At 40.6% G+C, this 19,190-nt stretch overlaps 1 protein-coding gene across 5 annotated transcripts in view; it reads left to right on the top strand.

Moving 5' to 3' along the window:
* The window catches only part of PLEKHA7 (pleckstrin homology domain containing A7), a 370,306-nt gene that overhangs the window by 251,437 nt on the left and 99,679 nt on the right, over nt 1-19,190 (top strand). For all 5 annotated transcript variants that reach the window (XM_045015322.1, XM_045015323.1, XM_045015324.1 and 2 more), the window contains 4 exons: nt 7,523-7,634; nt 11,790-11,894; nt 14,726-14,798; nt 16,529-16,629. In XM_045015322.1, the coding sequence (XP_044871257.1) occupies nt 7,523-7,634; nt 11,790-11,894; nt 14,726-14,798; nt 16,529-16,629 (391 nt within the window). The remainder of the gene's footprint in view (nt 1-7,522; nt 7,635-11,789; nt 11,895-14,725; nt 14,799-16,528; nt 16,630-19,190) is intronic.

Here is a 19,190-nt window from a genome sequence, read left to right as displayed (position 1 = left end):
GCTAAACTGACACAGGTACAGATTAAATATACCCTTTCTCTTTTATTCTCTCATGTTGTATTGTATTGGATTGACACCACATCCTGCTATTTTTTAATAACTACCTAGGATGTCTTAACAGGTTTATGAATCTTTGCCATGTAAACATTGGAATAAAATGTTAATCATTCCAATACTGAGCTTTTCATTTTGTTTAGAGAGAGATTATGTGGTAATATAAACATCAAATGTCTCAGTTTAGCAAGGTGTTACCATATTGCACAGTAAGCCTCTTTATACAATGCAGGAAGTGTAGTTTCCGGTAATTTGATTAAATTGAATGAAACTACTGACTCTGCTCAGATTTATCAAATCAAGCATGTCTATCAAATGTCAGTATTAAAAGAAAGTTTGACAGGTGTGCAGTGGTTTTTTGGTCAGGCAAATGTACTTCGAGCTAAATCTTCAGAAGGACTTAGGTGCCTAAGCCTAATGTTTTGGTACCACTGGGATTCTCTGACCCCCCACTCAGCTTCTGCCTAACTTTGTAGGCACCTAAATTTCTGCTGTTTAATGTTCTCATGGCATTTAAGTTTCTCACTGCTGTCTAATCCTAGGCATCTGGAAGCCTATCTCCCACCTAAACCTCATCAGGATCCTCAGATGGGGCAATGCAGGACCTGATCTGGTAGGCATTCTCCAAAGCACGTCTAAACTCACAAGTAGGAGGTGATGGTAGGGGTGCCTGCCTTAAACTTTTAGCTCAGTGGTTAAAACGCTCACCGTGAATGTGGGGAGACCCCAATTCAATTCCGCATTTTGTCTGATGTGGAAAAGAGTCTCCCACTTCTCAGGAAAGTAGCCTAACTACAGGGCCATGGGATATATATGGGCTATAGGTAGGGATGTCTCAATCTCTCTTGTTGGAGTTGTTCCAGTGTGGTTAGCCTAGTGGTTAATGCACTCACCTGAGAATTGGGAGACCTAAATTCAAATCATTTCTGAAGATTAGGCAGACGGAGGGAACTGAACCTGCATCTCCCACATCAACGGTTTGTGCTCTAAGAAGAGCTAAAAGTTTATAAGGGAAGAGAAGGCAAAAGAAACCAGATTAGACTTTTTCTTGGGATTTCACAGTACAGTCAGGGAACTGCAGCCTGAAAGCAAACCCGTCAGAAAGGAGAAAGATGCAGAAAGGACCCAAGACAGTCGATGGCTGGGGTGCTAGAGCCAAGAGTGGGGATCCTTTGCTGTCCCATAGAGTGGGACTACAGGTACAATTACCCTGTATTGTGACACACAATGCCTAATCTAAAGGCATTGTTACCATGGGAGAATGGTCAAGTTAGATTTTGTGTGTGTGTGTGTGTGTGTGTGTGTGTGTGAGAGAGAGAGAGCGAGCGAGCGCGTGCGCGCATGCACAGCTGGCCAACCATCATGGGCGGTGGGTATCATAGGCTAGGGAAGGCTGCGCCTTCCCAAACAGCCAGACGTGGTCCCACTCACACTCCGCCCCCAGGCCTCTTCCTGCTCTGGCCACTCTTCCCAGAGCCCCTGTGCAGTGGCTCGGGCTGGTGCTGCTGGTGGGGACTGCTCACCCAGCGCTCTGGGGCTGGGCGGGGTGTCTGGCTGGGGCTGCACTGCTTACCCTCCTGGCACTCCAGGGCTGGGGCTGCACTGCCTGCCTGCCTGCGCTCCAGGACTGAGCTGCACCGCCTGCCCACCCGGCACTCTAGGGCAAGGAAGGGGCAAGGTCTTGGCCGGAAGGGGCGGGGCTAGGGGCTAGCCTCTCCCACCCAGCAGTCTACGTGCCGCTCATGCCAACCATATGTATTCCATGGCTTTCCCAATGTTTAAAATTCCTAATTTGTGATTTGGGTTAAATCTTGGATTTTTTTTAAAGCCCCAAACTGTCATAAAAACCAAGAGATTAATTTCTTCAAGGCCCAGCCAATTTCCTGAGAGATGCCCACTCTCTTTGTAAATCTTGTATTTTATTTTTAGTGGCTATCTTGGTGCTCTTAAATCTAGTGCTTTAAATTATTTTGGATGAACATGTGTTGTAATGCAGGATACCTTAACATCTTTACTGGAAATAGGCTGGAATCTCCTGCTAGGTACAAGGACTAGAAAAATGAGAGTGAGGAGTATGGAAAAGAACAAGTTCAAATTAAGCCTAAAAAAAAAGATTCAGAGGTACGAAAAGGTCAGCTAAGGTCTGCAATCTCCAGGTTCTGTAAAATGTACCTTAGAAAGAGGAGAATAGGGAATCTAATGAGAAGCAGAAAGTAAAGGTTAATGATTCACAAGAGGGTAAGGCAAAATTGTGTATATATAGAACATCTCAAAACTCCCTGCTAAAACTGGACACTAAAGCTGACAAAATACTGAAAAAAGGGTATCTGCAAGGCAAGCAGAACAGACTGGGAGATCAAGCTGTCAGGCATACAAGACAGGCAGAGGTTGTAAAGGCTGCATGAAGCTTAAAGAGATTATTTTAAGGGCTCTAAAATCCTCTTCTTCCCAAACCTGACCGTACTTACAAAGGCTAGAGGGAAGGGCTTGATGTCAGGCATTTGAAACAGAGGGAATCAATGTTGCAGTGTTATTTCCTCCAAGCTTAATTTAAATTACATGTTCAGAAATAGTCTCTCTTTTGGGACTTCAAATCAACCGAGAAACTGTTGGACAGGTAATCATTCAGGATGGAATAACTGGTGTAATTTAGGAAGAGCTGACGGTGGCTGACCTCTTGTCTTGAACGAACACCTTGTGGCAGACTGCTCTGATGGCAAACTGTTTTCCTCTGATTGTTTGCTGTTTTGTATGAGTGATAATGCTCAAAATGCTTCTGTTCCCTGTTGTACTTAGTATTTGACTGACTATCTCTGGCAGCAACGTTTAGGGTGGGTAATTTGCCAAAGTTTTTATGTAAATTTTAATGCATGCATTTTAAGGTTAGAGTAGGAGAAATTCAGAGATTGTCATTAACTTGTTTGCACTGTTAATCATTTTTGTTGTAACTGTGGGTGTGTTTACAAAGCAACTAGACACCTGTGGCTGGCCTGCGCCAGCTGACCTGGGCTTTGGCTGTGGGTCTGTTTCATTTCTGTGTAGAGTTCCGGGCTTGGTCTGGAGCCTTCCTCTGTGACCCTGCAAGGTGGGAGGGTCCCAGAGCTCAGGCTACAGCCCAAGTCCAGAAGTCTACACAACAACGAAACAGCCCCACAGCCCAAGCCCTGCAAGCCCAAGTCAGTTGGCATGGACATCTAGTGTAGACATACCCTTAATTGCCACTTGTCTAACAAGTTACCTTCGTTATAGTTGAGCAAACTGCATTGTATTTTAATGTTTCAGACAGTACCACTTGGGCTCTTTAAATCCTTGGAACAAGAATGGTCTTATGTTTAAATCACAGTTCTGAGAGCCAGAGCTGGGAATTGAAGCTGGCTGAAAAAGGGGACTCCCTCTGTGAACATGTTCATGTTTTTGGGAAAAGTATTGTCTTGTAGAGGGACAAATGTCAAAAATATGAAATTTTTCATAGACAGGGCTTTTAAAAAGGGGGGAGGAGGGGAGAGAAGGAAACAGATTTTTTCAGCTTCCTAGCTGCCCTCAGGGAAGGCTCTTGTCAGTTTAACTTGTGAAACTGTCAGTAGTCTTCCAGCCTGGCTGCCAGAGAGGCAGAGTGCTCTGTGCCTTAGGTTCCTCATCTTGAAATAGAGAGAATTCTTATTTCATCAGTGACGGCATTGGTGCTGTGAGGCGAAATTAATTAATGCTTCTATAGTGTATGAGATCCTCTTTGGTTCGAAGGGGCAGGGGCAGCTCTAGGTATTTTGCCGCCCCAAACATGGCAGGCAGGCTGCCTTTAGCGGCTTGCCTGCAGGAGGTCCCCGGTCCCGCAGATTCGGTTGCACGCCTGCAGGAGGTCTGCGGAAGCTGCGGGACCAGTGGACCCTCCGCAGGCATGCCGCCGAAGGCAACCTGCCTGCCGCCCTCGCGGTGACCGGCAGAGCGCCCGCCGTGGCTTGCCGCCCCAGGCACGTGCTTGGTGTGCTGGTGCCTGGAGCCGCCCCTGCGAAGGGTCTATATAAGTGTAAAATATACAGTATTATGAATATTGTTGTTATGGCTGCCACCACTACTACCACTGGATATCTTCCTTGTCTGGTATACTTTTACCAATACCAATGTGCTAAGTATAGACAGACAAAAAGTTAGCTCTTTGTTTCAAATATTTTTTGCCTGTATATTACTAAATAAATGCAGAAGATTGTATATTCTGGTAGTTTTGTGAATAGTTGAGGTCTGCTGCTTGGGAATTTATCGCATGTGGTCTGTTACTATGTTAAAAAAACGATTTTTTTTAAAGTATATTTCATTTAACTTTACTATGTTAACAAACAAGTTCTGTCTTGATCCTTGACCAAGATAATTGACTTCTTGCATCAAGACAATTATTTTTTTTTTTACAGTTGACATTCCTCTTGTCCTCCTCCAGTGACCTAGTCTTACTAATCCTACCTTCCTTCAAACCAAACAATAATTCTTTATTGCTTCTTGTTTGATGTCACCTCCCTCCCTCCCTCTTTCCAACTGAACAATCAACTCTCCTGTGGCATAAACAACAGACCTAGCAAAAAAAGTTTTGGATTTTAATTAGCGTACCAGACATAGCAAAAAAGTTTAAATGACACTGACATATCAATCTCTTCTTTCCTCACTCACCTACATCTGTGTAACTAATATACTACAGGGCATAAATATGTAAAAAGCACAAAACCATTTAAACAAAACTGATAGACCCAGAAACTCAACTGAGGAAAACTGATGTATAACTAGAACAGAATGAGTTTAAAACAAATCTGTAAGATCATAAGAGTAGTTAATAAAATTACCATGTTTTTATTTGAGGATATTTATAACCAGTTAGCAAAAAAACCACTAATTTTTTGAAATATTCCGTATGACAATTTAAAACTGAACACACTTTGTTCTGAAGACTTGTTTAAATCTTCTCAGAATACCAGTTAAGCAGAATTCTGAAATTTTCCAACATAGAAAACTAAGCAGAAATGTTAAGATTGTCCCTTCTGTGTTTTTTCGGGTCACTTTACAAGAGAAAATTACAATATGGCATAACTTTCTCCTCTTTCTTTCTACAGAAAGATTAGGGCAACTGAGAGAGACAAAGGAATGGAGGGATTTTTAAATACTTCTCTTCATTTAAGAGAAACCATTGACGAAGGTTAAAAGTGCCTAAGTCACTTTTGAAAATGGGGGTTAAGCTTTACCTCTCTGTGCATCACTTTCCTATCTCTCTTCCTTTACCTATTTAGATTGTAAACTCCTCAGAGCAGGGGCTGTCTTGTGTTTGTACAGTGCCTTGTGCAATGGGGCTTTGATCTTGCTTGTGGCCTCTAGCTGCTACCATAATACAAAAAATAATAATTTTTCTTTGTAAAATTATTACATAATATGATCCTGGCCACTGTTTATTTTACAGGCTTACTCCATGACATAGACCTTAAAGGTGTAACCTTAGTGCATACATTAATATGAATATTCTCTTGCTTGCACCAGCGATAAAAAATGTTCTATATTATCTCTGGCTGCTCAGCCTCATGTTCATGCTTTCATCAAGCTAAATGCTTGTTGTCAAAGTTGATATTTTGGCTAGATCACAGGTACCAAGTTAAGATGAATTTAAACAGGAAAGACGATGTATTTAGCCGATTAGTGGCAATAGAGTACAACCACAGCTTAGTTAAATGGATGACACAACAAGCTGGGCATTTTCCTGAAAAAAAGTGCACTCAGCCAAAGGTGTATTGTGAATGCTGTTGGGATAAAAGAGTGTGAAGATGTTTTTCATAAAGCAAAGGCGGACATATTTGTGCATTTGAAATATCTTACTTTTTTTTACTGAAGGTAAAGCTATGAAAATAGATCATTTGGCTTCTACACACAGAGTAAACCATTGGACCAAATCTAATAGAAGTAGCTGAGTGTGCTCGTCTTGGATTGGTATATGGCTGTTGTGCAGAGTAAGAAGTGTACATTTCTTATGAGGAATAGGTTTGGTGATAAATATCTGTAAGGAGTTCCTCCTCTAAGGTGTTGGCTTTTTGTTTTGTCCTTTAGGGACATGTCCATTGCATTCAGTGATACATTATAAATATTAGTCATCTTCTCTCTCTAGGTAATGCAGAAGATCTGACCCTTAATTTTATTAATCAGATTGTATGATTCTGTGTGGGCATAGGGCTCTGCCCTTGTGAAACAACTTGCAGCACTGGGGCCTATGAAAGCATAGCACTTAGACTTTCAGCTTCTTAATGAAATACAGGCTGTCTGACAATCAAGTCTGAAGTAACGTTTTGCTGAGAAAATTCCACAGAATTTTAATATGCACCCTTTGAGGATAACTTTTAATTTTCCAGACTAAAATAATATATTTATCAAATATTTTGTTGATATTTTTCCTTCAACTTATCTGTTACTATCTGCATACTTTCTTTGAGTTCTCTTTCTCTCCAGTTGAATAAAATTAGCTATTCCCCTCCTGCTTTAGCTGCTTCAGCTTGAACATATGACATGCCATAGTAAATTGAAAAGAATTATACCTGTTGAGGCGGGTGGCATGGATTTCTTGCTGATCATGATACATTTTAGTGAACAAGAAGCTCTTTTCTCTTTTTAGATTGTCTTTGTGTGTTTGTGTAACACCTTTACAGTGAAATTCTCATCCTCGAGTCAGGTATACCTTTTAGACTAATCTCCAGGTCGTCTAATTTGTAGAACCAATATATAATGTAACTATATTTAGCACAGGCATTCACTGAGCTTGACAGCATTGTGAAAGCAAAATATTTCTCATGTTAAAACATTTGAGAACAATGTTAGAAAAATAATCCTTAGCTTTGACATAACACTTTTCACCAGCAAAGCAATCTTTATAATTTGTTAGAAAAATCCCATGTCATTCACTGTGTATAGTATCATTTTATGCTTCTAGTATCGTTAGATATTGAAGGACTAGATGATCTTGTTCTGCCATTTTCTAGTCTAGCACAGCAGAGATTATGCTTGAGCACTTGCACCAGTAATTCTGTCTTTAGAAAATTAAAATAGAATTTCCTTTTAAACCATGATGATTCCATGTTTTCTAGTCTTGACCTGATTGTGTCTTTAGTGTGTTTGTCTTTTTACCCTGAAAAGAATAGGTTACTTACATACTTGCTTTGCCTGGAAGTGTATATGTAATATATGTGGTTAATGATTATCTATGTATATTTCAGGTCCTTTTTACAGACATTAGAAAAATGTTACAATGTGTGGAATAGTGTACTGTTACTTTTTTGTTACCAATAAAGAATTATGAACCACTGAATACCATTGGCAATATCTTCTTAGAAAAGACTTAGTACCAAAATAATGGGTGTTCCAATTGATCCTTTAAGTGTGTGTATATATAAAAAAGCAAAAGCTGATTATTTAAAACAATGTGTTTTAAAAATACTTTTTCTTTCTTTTCTAGGCAGAATTCACACATGTCCAAGCAACAAGTAAACCAAAGACCCTCAAGCATGGTCAGTGAAACATCTATTGCACTAACTACATCCACTGTAGATACAAAACCTGGCTCCAAGGTAAGACAAAAGTCATATAAGTTGGTCTAGTGGTAAAATCGTGGATCCCTTGAAGTCAAGGGGAATTTTGTTACTGAATTCAGTGAAGCCAGGATTTCACCCTGGAAGTCTAATAATGAGTTTCCTGGGAATGACGATATTAAAATATCTTCCACCCATGCAAAATTGGGAAAAAACTAGAATAACTAAATAAGCTTTGGACAGCTCAGAAGCCCCAAAGTAGATGACAATTTTAGGTGAGTATTTGAAAATTATTGATGAGATGAAATGCAGAGTTTGAGAGGTTCCTAAGGAGTGGAAGTATGTGTAAGTAATACTGGTATTCCCACAGGTCATATGATTGTCCAAAGCACTTCAAAATCACCTGCAAAACAGTGGAAATATTAACTTGGTCTTCCACTTAATTTCCCTTTAGTTATCATCACTTCCCTCTTCCTTTATCTTAGGCACTTCTCCACTTTAGCCTCATGTATCATTAGTGCTTGCACCACTACTATATTTGGAACATTTAGATTACAAAAATAATAGAAAAAAATCAACAGAATATGGCACAAAATATACCTGTGCTTTACTTTAGTAAAGCCAAACTTACTTTAGTTGCATCTCCAAGACTACAGTAAATTAAAAAATAGAAGATGAAGGGGAGGGGGAAATGGCTGTAAGGAAGCAAAAATAATAGAAGAGCTAGCTAAGAAATATAAATGAAGCCTTAAATTTGTCTGTGGCCTTTTCACTTCTCAAACCTTCTTCATTGGGAAGGTGTAAAATCTGTTAAGTATCTAAGTCAGTGATATTCATACCTCAGTGGTTCAGGACCAAAATTAACTATCAACATTACCCAAAAGAGCCACAATATTGTGAATTCATTGTTTCATTTACACACTAAAGAGCCATTTGTGGCTCACAAACCTCAGTCTGAGTATCACTAATCTAAGTCAAAGAAGAAAGGGTATCGCCAAATTGATTGTAAAGAATGCTTACTGAGTTAACCTCTTTATTAATGTGGCATCAGCTGAAAACTTGAGTTCTGTTGTATTATTTTTCTTGGCTGATTAGTGGGGATAAGTAAATCATTTAATGAAAAACTCAAAAACACTTTTTAGATCCAGAGTGTAATAATGCAGTTACAGGTTACTAGACCAATGCACATGTTGTCATATGGCAGTCATTAGTATTGCATTTAAAGCCAAACGTGTTAACAATAAAAGTATACTAATAGATGGATTTTTCATCTTAAAATAGTAAGCTTAAATGTCCACTTGAGGTACATGGTAAATTCTTTCAGTCACAGTTGTGAATACTTACATGTGTGACAAAGTTCCTCCTCTACCTTGGTGGGTCCTGCGCTTATTGGCAGATTTGCTCACCTCAGTGATCTTCCCCACAGTCTGGATCAACTCCTCCTGTGTCTGATCAGGAGTTGGGAGGTTTGGGGGGAACCCCGGGCCCGTCCTCTACTCTGGGTTCCAGCCCAGGGCCCTGTGGATTGCAGCTGTCTATAGTGCCTCTTGTAACAGCTGCATGACAGCTACAACTCCCTGGGCTACTTCCCCATGGCCTCCTCCAAACACCTTCTTTATCCTCACCACAGGACCTTCCTCCTGGTGTCTGATAACACTTGTACTCCTTAGTCCTCCAGCAGCACACCCTCTCACTCTCAGCTCCTTGTGACTCTTGCTCCCAGCTCCTCACACGCACTTCCTCTCCTCTGGCTCCTCCCCGCCTGACTGGAGTGAGCTCCTTTTTAAACCCAGGTGCCCCGATTAGCCTGCCTTGATTGGCTGCAGGTGTTCTAATCAGCCTGTTTGCCTTAATTGGTTCTAGCAGGTTCCTGATTACTCTAGTGCAGCCCCTGCTCTGGTCACTCAGGGAACAGAAAACTACTCATCCAGTGACCAGTATATTTGCCCTCTACCAGACTCCTGTACATCACAGACCTGTGGATCCTCCCCTTAGGCTGGGGGGAGGTCCTTTAGCAGTGGGCGGGCTTCGCCCGCCCACTTCCTGGATGCCAAATAGGACCAGACTCCTGTACCCCACTGGTTTGGGTCTGTCACATATGTTTATATTTATTTAACAACTTCCTTATTATGATTTTTTTAAATGCCATTTAATTTTTTAAATTTTGCTTTTGTTGATTATGGTAGAGACAATTATTGACACTGCCAAAATTGACAGACTTAACAGTTTACCTAATGTAAGTAACTTTGGTGTGTAGAACTCTGTTATAAGGTGGGAAGGAGACTTTTCTCACCCCCTTCTCCAGTTTGCCAGTAAATGATGTCCAACATCACCTTACAACATCCTTCAGTCTTTCTCTTTGCCCCATGAGGAATTCTACTACAGTTCTGTCTGCATCCTAGAGATGAGATGAGCCTGCGTGATCTTTGCAGCCTACCAGGTGCAGCATTTACCTCAGTGCAGCAGTATGGGCTCTGGTGCAGAGCTGGGCGAATTGGTTGGGTGGAATCTCTTCTGCTTCTTGTGCTCCTCCAATAAGATTTACTGAGGTCCTCTTTACTCTAGTCCTTTTTACCTCACGTTTGCTTTGCCCCACAGAGATTCTTACTTATCATCGGGATCTTCTCCCTTGTGGAACCTTTCACTTCCAATAATCTACTTGTCTTCAGGAGGAGGGGGGACAACAGGACGTCTAAGATCTTCACAGAAGCTCATTTCCACTCTTACTCAGAGCTAGACTTAATTATTCCATGCATCCCTAGCAGTTCAATCACTCCTGCTCCTCCACAGACTCAGAAGTGGACATTTTTGGCTATCTCCTAAACAAACAAACATTGTCTTCCCCCTTCCCAAGGATCACTTGGGCAGTACTGAGCAGCAATGAGAATCTCTGGACAAATGTTAGGGCATTCCAAATTAATGTAAAGATAAGACACTAAGTATCATATTATACCGTCAGAAGAACATAAGAATGGCTATACTGGATCAGAGCAATGGTCCATCTAGCCCAGTATCCTGTCTTCCAATGGTGACCGGTGCCAGGTGCTTCAGAGGGAATGAACAGAACAAGGCAATTATTGAGTGATCCATTCCCTATCATCCAGCCCCAGCTTCTGACAATCAGAGGTTTAGGGACACCCAGAGCATGGGGTTACATCCCTAACCATCTTGGCTAATAGACGTTGATGGACCAGTCCTCCATGAACTTATCTAATTCTTTTTTTAACCCAGTTATATTTTTGGCCTTCACGTCCCCTGGCAATTTAATTCTTCAGGTTGACTCTGTGTTGTATGAAGAAGTATTTCCTTGTGTTTGCAGGGAACATACAACATAACCTGTCAAACATAACTTGCTGTCTACTAATTTCATTGGGTGACCCCTGTTTCATGTGTTGTGAAGGGGTAAATAACAGTTTCTTCTTCACTTTCTCCACACCATTCATGATATTATAAACCTCTATTATATCCCCCCTTAGTCGTCTCTTTTCTATGCTGAACAGTCTCAGTCTTTTTAAATCTCTCCTCATATGGAAGCTGTTCCATACCCCTAATAGTTTTGTTGCCCTTCTGTACTTTTTCCAATTCTAATGTGTCTTTTTTTTTAGACGGGGTGATCAGAACTGCACAGTGTTCAAGGTACAAGGTGTACCATGGATTTATGGCATTATGATATTTTCTGTTTATCTATCCCTTTCCTAATGGTTCCTAACATTGTTAACATTATTGACTGCCACTGCACATTGAGCAGATGTTTTCAGAAAACTGTTCACAGTGACTCCAAGATCTTTCTTGAGTGGTAACAGCTAATTTAGACCCCACTGCTTTGCATGTATCAGTGGGATTATGTTTTCCAATGTGCATTATTTTGCATTTATCAACACTGAATTTCATCTGCCATTTTGTTGCCCAGTTGCCCAGTTTTTAAGTTGGAAAAGTTGGACACCAACCCTGTTATGATTCAGATGAAATTGGAACAGCATTTAGTACTGATATGTCGATGATAATGGGAAGCTGACTTTCCTCAACTAGTTACTTAATTAAATACTATTGCCAATACATGTGTGCCTTTGAAGAGTGCTAGAACTATTTCATTACTGTGTAAAAAATATGAAACGATGCCTCAGTTATTTGTAGTCTGAGTGATGTGACTCTAGTACAGTATGTTTTGTACTATTGTAATGTGCTTCTTTTCAGGTTTTAAAAACTGGCAATAAAGTTCACAGCTTTGGAAAGAGGGACCAGTCTATCAAGAGGAACCCTAATGTTCCTGTTGTGGTGAGAGGCTGGCTACACAAACAGGTGTGTGAGAGATTATATATTTCTCTCTTAGTATTGCAGAATGTGCAACAGAATATATCAGATAGCTATGAAAGCTTTTTAGATAACAGTAAAAGAACTGAAGGGCCAGAATTTCAGTTTTGTGGAACACCTGACGCTCCCATTGACTTCAGGAGAGAGTTGGCTTGCTCAGCACCGCTAAAAGTCAGGCACTGAAGCTTTCAATAGAGGTTTGATTTGAACATGGAAAAATGAGAGAAACGCTATAGTATGGTTTAAATGTGGAAGCCACAACTTTAATTTAAACTGCTACCTAACTCTGGTAACCACTGCACACTACATGGCAGGGTTATTCCAGTGTGGCTCTCAACTGGCACCGATGACCCTACTGTTCATAAATCTGAGTGTGATTATAAAGGACTGCCAATGGATTCTGACTCAAAGCCAGAGTCCTGACTCCTTCCCATCCTCCACTGTAGAAGTAGGAGGGATAAGATAAAGGGAGCCACAAGTTGAGCGAGACAGAGGCCAGCCCTCTCATCATGTATTACCATACCAGGACTGTTGCCTGAGCAGCCCACTCTAGGTTACAGGGACTTTAGTCAGATCTTTTTTAACCCACCAGTCACACTGGAATCTGCCAGCGTTGCAGCATTTGTAACCTAAATTCTCCAGAACAAGACCTCCTGGATGTCATAGTAAGTGAAAAAAATCCACACAGCAGTTTGCCAGTTTTGCCATATGAACAAATTCCCTTCCATACCCTACACTGCTGATCAGCCTAGCCCCCACCATCACTGGAGATCTATCAGTTAGATTAAAAGGCGGCAAGGATGGGAGCCCTTGATGGCTAACCTCTCTAGGTAATAAACTGTATCAACCCATGTTCCTCACATTCCACTACCAGCAAAGGGGAGCTAGTATCCTGGCTCCGGTAGCACCCCCAATGCCCAGTAGCAGCTGCAGTGGCAACAGGCCCCAACAGTCCAGATCATAAAGGCCTTTTCCTTTTGTTCCAGTATGGAACTGACCGTTTTGTTCTTTTTAACTTATAAAATCTTATCTTAAATCAACAATCCACACATGGTTAAGAAGTGGAGTGCCCCGGTATCAAGTGAAGTGCCCCAAGGGTCGGTGCTGGGGCCGGTTTTATTCAATATCTTCATTAACGATCTGGAGGATGGTGTGGACTGCACCCTTAGCAAGTTTGCAGATGACACTAAACTGGGAGGAGTGGTTGATACACTGGAGGGTAGGGCTAGGATACAGAGGGACCTAGACAAATTAGAGGATTGGGCCAAAAGAAATATGATGAGGTTCAACAAGGACAAGTGCAGAGTCCTGCACTTAGGACGGAAGAATCCCATGCACTGCTACAGACTAGGGACCGAATGGCTGGGTAGCAGTTCTGCAGAAAAGGACCTAGGGGTTACGGTGGACGAAAAGCTGAATATGAGTCAACAGTGTGCCCTTGTTGCCAAGAAGGCTAATGGCATTTTGGGTTGTATAAGTAGGGGCATTTCCAGCAGATCGAGGGATGTGATCATTCCCCTCTACTCAGCACTGGTGAGGCCTCATTTGGAGTACTGTGTCCAGTTTTGGGCTCCACACTACAAGAAGGATGTGGATAAATTGGAGAGAGTCCAGCGGAGGGCAACAAAAATGATTAGGGGGCTGGAGCACATGACTTATGAGGGGAGGCTGAGGGAACTGGGATTGTTTAGTCTGCAGAAGAGAAGAACGAGGGGGGATTTGATAGCTGCTTTCAACTACCTGAACGGGGGTTCCAAAGAGGATGGATCTAGACTGTTCTCAGTGGTAGAAGATGACAGAACAAGGAGTAATGGTCTCAAGTTGCAGAGGGGGAGGTTTAGGTTGGATATTAGGAAAAACTTTTTCACTAGTAGGGTGGTGAAGAACTGGAATGGGTTACCTAGGGAGGTAGTGGAATCTCCTTCCTTAGAGGTTTTTAAGGTCAGGCTTGACAAAGCCCTGGCTGGGATGATTTAGTTGGGGTTGGACTAGATGACCTCCTGAGGTCCCTTCCAACCCTGAGATTCTATGATTCTATAAGTGTCAATTCATCCTAAAATGTATTGACAATGTTCAAAACCCCTTTCTTTCCTAAAACATTAATTATTTCATACAAAAAATTAAATTGTAATTGCTTTTCAAATCTCTGTGCTATAGCTGATAAAACATACTCTGTTTAAAATCTTGTCAACTGCTTCAGGTCTCATAGGCTATAGTGTATTCTAAATAGATTTTTTAAGTTACCTTGAAGATTAGTGACAAAATCTTCTAGGAAGTATGTCTTAGCCTTTTTGTGTTTTCTATGAATTTTGTCTCTTGATTTATTTACAGTTTTTTATGCTTTTCTGTGCTGTTCCACTAAGTTTTCCCATTTCACTCTGCTTATATGCTGATACTTATCTCTGTCAAGGAGCAATCCTTGGAATGAGTATCACTTCCTGATACACAATTAATTATCCTAATTACCTGATAGATCTGTGAGGAAAATACATGGTAGCTACCCATACTGTGCAATCCATGTACCCTTCAGATTTTAGATTACTTAGAGAATAAAAATGAATCTTTTGAAAATTGTCCTGGATAGCACAGGGAAGATTTATCCTGTAACTAGATATTAGCCTTGATGATTCTATCATTGCATAATGTTTCTCCAAGCACAAGTAAAATATTTATTTTTGTAATTATTAATATTGTATTTTGGGATATCTGTGGTAATCTGTTAATTAGTAGAGCACTGTCGGAATTAGATAATAAAACAGACACTATATGAGTTTTTATTTGAACTGAAAGAAATTATATTACATTCCTTGCTTTTGCAGGATAGCTCTGGAATGAGATTATGGAAAAGACGATGGTTTGTGCTTTCTGATTATTGTTTGTTTTATTACAAAGGTGAGTAGTCAATGTAGTGGTTTTGAGAGTTTTCATGAAACTGAAGCATTGTGAAAAATGTTCTAATTTGCTCCTCAGAACTCTTTAGAGCTCAAAAAACTGTTAAACTTTTACACTGCTGTTTACCCTTCAAACAATTGTTTAACATTAAATTGTGACTCAAACCCTCATTAGAAAGCAACATTACTGTTTGCTTGCTTGCTTGTATTGGTTTGTCACACTTATTGGAATATAAATTATGGTTAAGATATGGGTAGTCCAGAGATGTGTGTTTCGAGCAGTGATGTAGACAATAGATGATGTTGCTTTGTATTTTTATAGCACTTTACATGTTCCAAGCCCATTTCCAACATGAATAAACATAACACCCCTGTGATATAGGAAGGTAAGTATTTGTACAGCTGGAAAAAGAATGAGATTGTGACTTGCCAAAAGCCAGAGAATCAGTGGCAAAGTCTGGATTAGAACCCATGATTCCTGACTCTCGCTCCAGTCTTTAACCACTAGGTTTTTTGTATGATCTTTGGTAAGTCACACAACTTCTCTCCTCCTTAGTTTGTTTTTTAATCGAATGGGGATAGTACTTCCCTAACTCACATGGATGTTGAGATTAAGTACATTGTTTGTAAAGTGCTTTGAAATATTTGGAAGGTTTTATAGAAGTGCAAAGTATTATTTATTCATATTTATGACTATTGTTCCTCTGTGTAGTGCCAGTAATAATGAATGTTCTGTAACTATAGTAATTATTTGGCTAGATGTAAGAATCATTGAGTGAAATTGTTTTAGATTATCAAAATGGTCTATTCTGGCCTTGAAAACAAATCTTATTTGGCTAGATGTAAGAATCACTGAGTGAAATTGTTTTAGATTATCAAAATGGTCTATTCTGGCCTTAAAAACAAATCTAAGAATGTTTACTATATATTGATCTGAGAACATTACACACATGAGTGAGTAAAAAGGCAGGAAGGAAGAAGAAACAGGACAACATGGGTGGCCAGTCCCCATAGATGGGGCTTTACTAGGAATGGATCTTGAGGGGAGTCTTAAGTGGAGACAGTGGGCCCTTGTTGCCTCAGTAGGTTTTAAAGGAAAGCTGAACAGGGATCGTCTCTCTGCTTTGTCCCTCTTTAATTCATTGTCACCTTGGTAGCCTTCTTTTCCACTTTCCCATGTTTCTGCCCTTTGGTCACTAAAGGGACATCATCAGGAGCTTTGTTCTGGAATTTTATTCTTCCGACTAAAAAATAAGGGGAAAAGTTTGGTTGGCTGGAAGAATTCTGGTAGCATTACTTCATATAATAAGCACTTGTTTTCCTCCACTTGTTGGTACTGTTATTGGTATATGTTAGGGCAGCGGTTCTCAACCTTTCCCAACTACTGTACTCCTTTCAGGAGTCTGCAGCCCAAGCCCCACCACCCAGTGCTCAAGCCCAAGCCCACCACCTGGGGCTGAGGCATATAATTTAGTTTTGCGGGGCCCCGGGCAATTTCCTTGCTTGCCTCCTCCTAATGCCAGCCCTGCACTTGTGACCCTTCTGGGGGGGTTGTGTGCCCCAGGTTGAGAAACACTGATCTAGATGAGTTGATGTATGATGTGGAAGACCTCTGCGTATCCTCAGGAGTATGTGTACACCTGATTGAGAACCACTGTGTTAGGGAATATGTTTGTTTACACCTGTTGAAGAAGTGCCCTGAATCATTTTGATTTTTCTTTCATTCAATAGACAGCAGAGAAGAAACTGTTTTGGGTAGCATACCATTGCCTAGTTATGTAATATCTCCTGTTGGACCTGAAGATCACATAAACCGCAAGTATTCCTTTAAGGTACAATTAATAAATTACAGAGCTTATGATTTATGTTCAGCAGTAAATTCACTATATATTTAAAAATTGTTTAGAGGAAACGGTAACTATCTCCATTTTTAAATAATCGTAAAAATGAATGTTTTATTTTTACATCATATCTACTTCACACATACTTACAATGGTACATATTTCTTTCTTGGATCTAATAGTTTTATCATAGTTCATTTTTCTGCTATGCTATAAGTATAAGCTTTAGTATGTGCCTGTGGTTAATGATCTGTAAAATATCAGAAAATAAAACTGACAAACCTTATCGATAGTCTTATAAATAGAGAGAAATACTGACTTTTCCCCCCATAGAATGTTTTCCTTCACAGTGGATGGGGATGACTTTTTTTTTTTTTTTTTTTTTTTTTTTGCAATAAAACCACCACTAAGTGTTGATAAGGAGAAGAAATGACAGTGCCATGACTTTAGTTGCTTTGTTATATAATGCATTGTGGCAATTAAACTTCTCATTTATTTTCTCCGCAAAAAATGGATAATTAGTATGGTCTCTATAATAGTTCAAAATAATTAATTTCCTCCTTTTATCTCTTAACTCATGTTGTAATTTCCTCATCTTAGGGAAGAACAGCAGCCACCTTTATCTCCTTGAAGTCTTGAAGCTATAGTTGTTTAAGGTTCTCCTTAGAACAACATTTTAATTTTGCCTTCCATGTAGTTTAAGTACATCTATTGTTTTGATAAGGAGTGTTCTTTGTTAAAATTCTGTGTTGAATGATTTATGGTTTGCTCTAGCTATTTATTGCTCTTTGAAATTACAACAAAAGAAAATAAACCTATTCTTGGTAATGGAAAAGCCTGCTTCCAGCTCACTACATGTCTGAGCACATGCATTAAGGCAAATTATAGAGGCTTCAATGCAGGTTATATTTTTAAAATATACAGATATTTGGAACAGAACATGACACATTGAATCCATCAAAGTAAATTACAAGCATTAATCATGAACAGTTTCATCAAGTGGTATGCAAATGATGTTCTAGAAAGAAACTTTTTTCCATCTGTTTTGCCTTATGAGAATTACAGAAAGATTTAGCTTTTAAATCTGCCCACCCAGAGCTTTTTCTTTCTTCTTGATTTGTGGGTTTTAGCAATTCAGATTGCCTGTTGCTGATCTCAGGTTTATTTTGTGTGGAAAATGAAATGAAATTGATTTGTTTGTTTAAATGAATGTTTCTTCAAGTAGTGTCCCTATGGGTGTTCCACTTCAGTTGCACATGTGCCTTTGATTGGCAATTTTCAGTAGCAGTGCCTGTTAGAAGCTCATGTGCCCTTTACCAAGGATACATAGAGTTGCAAAGGCAAACCATCCTCAGTTCCTTCTCAACCACCCCACAACTTGAGACAGAGCATTTAAAATACCCACTTCAGCGTTGCCTCGACTTCTTAGTTTAGCTTATTTAGTTCTTTTGATAATTGTACTACTTTCGTTATAACTTGGGCGTTCCTGTTTAATTCCCTGCTGTTCTGAAAGGTTTGCTTTTGGGGGCATCATCAGCTTGTCATGTTGGTATCCCTGAGATTCAAGCACTGCCTTACCTGCTGGGAAGCTGTCCTGGTCAGTAACAGACATTCTATGTATCCATTGTTTGGGAGACACACACATCCCAGCTAAATTCAGTTCAGTTCAGCGTTTAAAGGCAGATCTTGTAAAAAGTGGGAAATTAAACTTTGTCTCCTTATGTTGGCGCGCGCGCTCCCTCCTCTGATCTGCCTCTGATACAGGCCCAGATCCCCCTTTCCCCCCAAGACATCAGCCTCAGAGTAAGCATCATGCTCCGTTGACCTTAGTACCTAGGTCTTTGCAGGATAAGAGCACATCAGAGATTCTAAACGCTGCTGCATCTAGGAAGTCTGTAACATCATCAAACTTTTCTTTACCACCTCTTCTACCTAAACAGGTGACCCAGACTGCAACATTGATACCTCTACACAGCTAGACATGTACATCTAGACAGATACTACCACCAACACCTTCAGTGTCGACATTGGTTACTGTGGAGCCCTGTCTAATCCAGATGCAGATTCATGCACAAGAAGTTCAGATTCTACAAGGACTTGTAGTGTCTGATGAGCCAGAGTCTCCACTATGAATGGATATCTAACAGAAGTCAGTATTGAGATTTGCAGGGTCTCTGAGGCCTTACCTTTTTCTGGTACCTTCTGGTTCTATGATACCATTCCATCAAGCAGACAGTGATCTGCTCCTCCTCTATACTATACTGCAGACACTTCTTTAGAATCCTGTAGCGATGCGGGACTCACCCCTGCGGCGACTCCTGCTGGTTGACTCTGGGAATTAGCTCATCCAGCCTCCGGAACGCCCTCTGCAGGCTGGTGTCCCACTGCCGCTTGGCCCCCATGTCCCTCCCGGTGCCCCTTGTCTTTGGGGTGCTGCCCGCTGGCAGTACACCCCTCAGTCTCTGGGTCTCCCCTCCCTGGGGATCTCCCACCCCTATCCCCACCTTGCCTCAGTCATAGGCTACTGCCAGTCACCAACTTGCCCCCGTGCC

The sequence above is a fragment of the Mauremys mutica genome, chromosome 4 (assembly GCF_020497125.1).
Source record: "Mauremys mutica isolate MM-2020 ecotype Southern chromosome 4, ASM2049712v1, whole genome shotgun sequence".
NCBI classification, from domain to species: Eukaryota; Metazoa; Chordata; order Testudines; family Geoemydidae; genus Mauremys; species Mauremys mutica.
The sequence above is the reverse complement of the archived record's forward strand: the minus strand, read 5'-3'. Positions and strand labels throughout refer to the sequence as shown.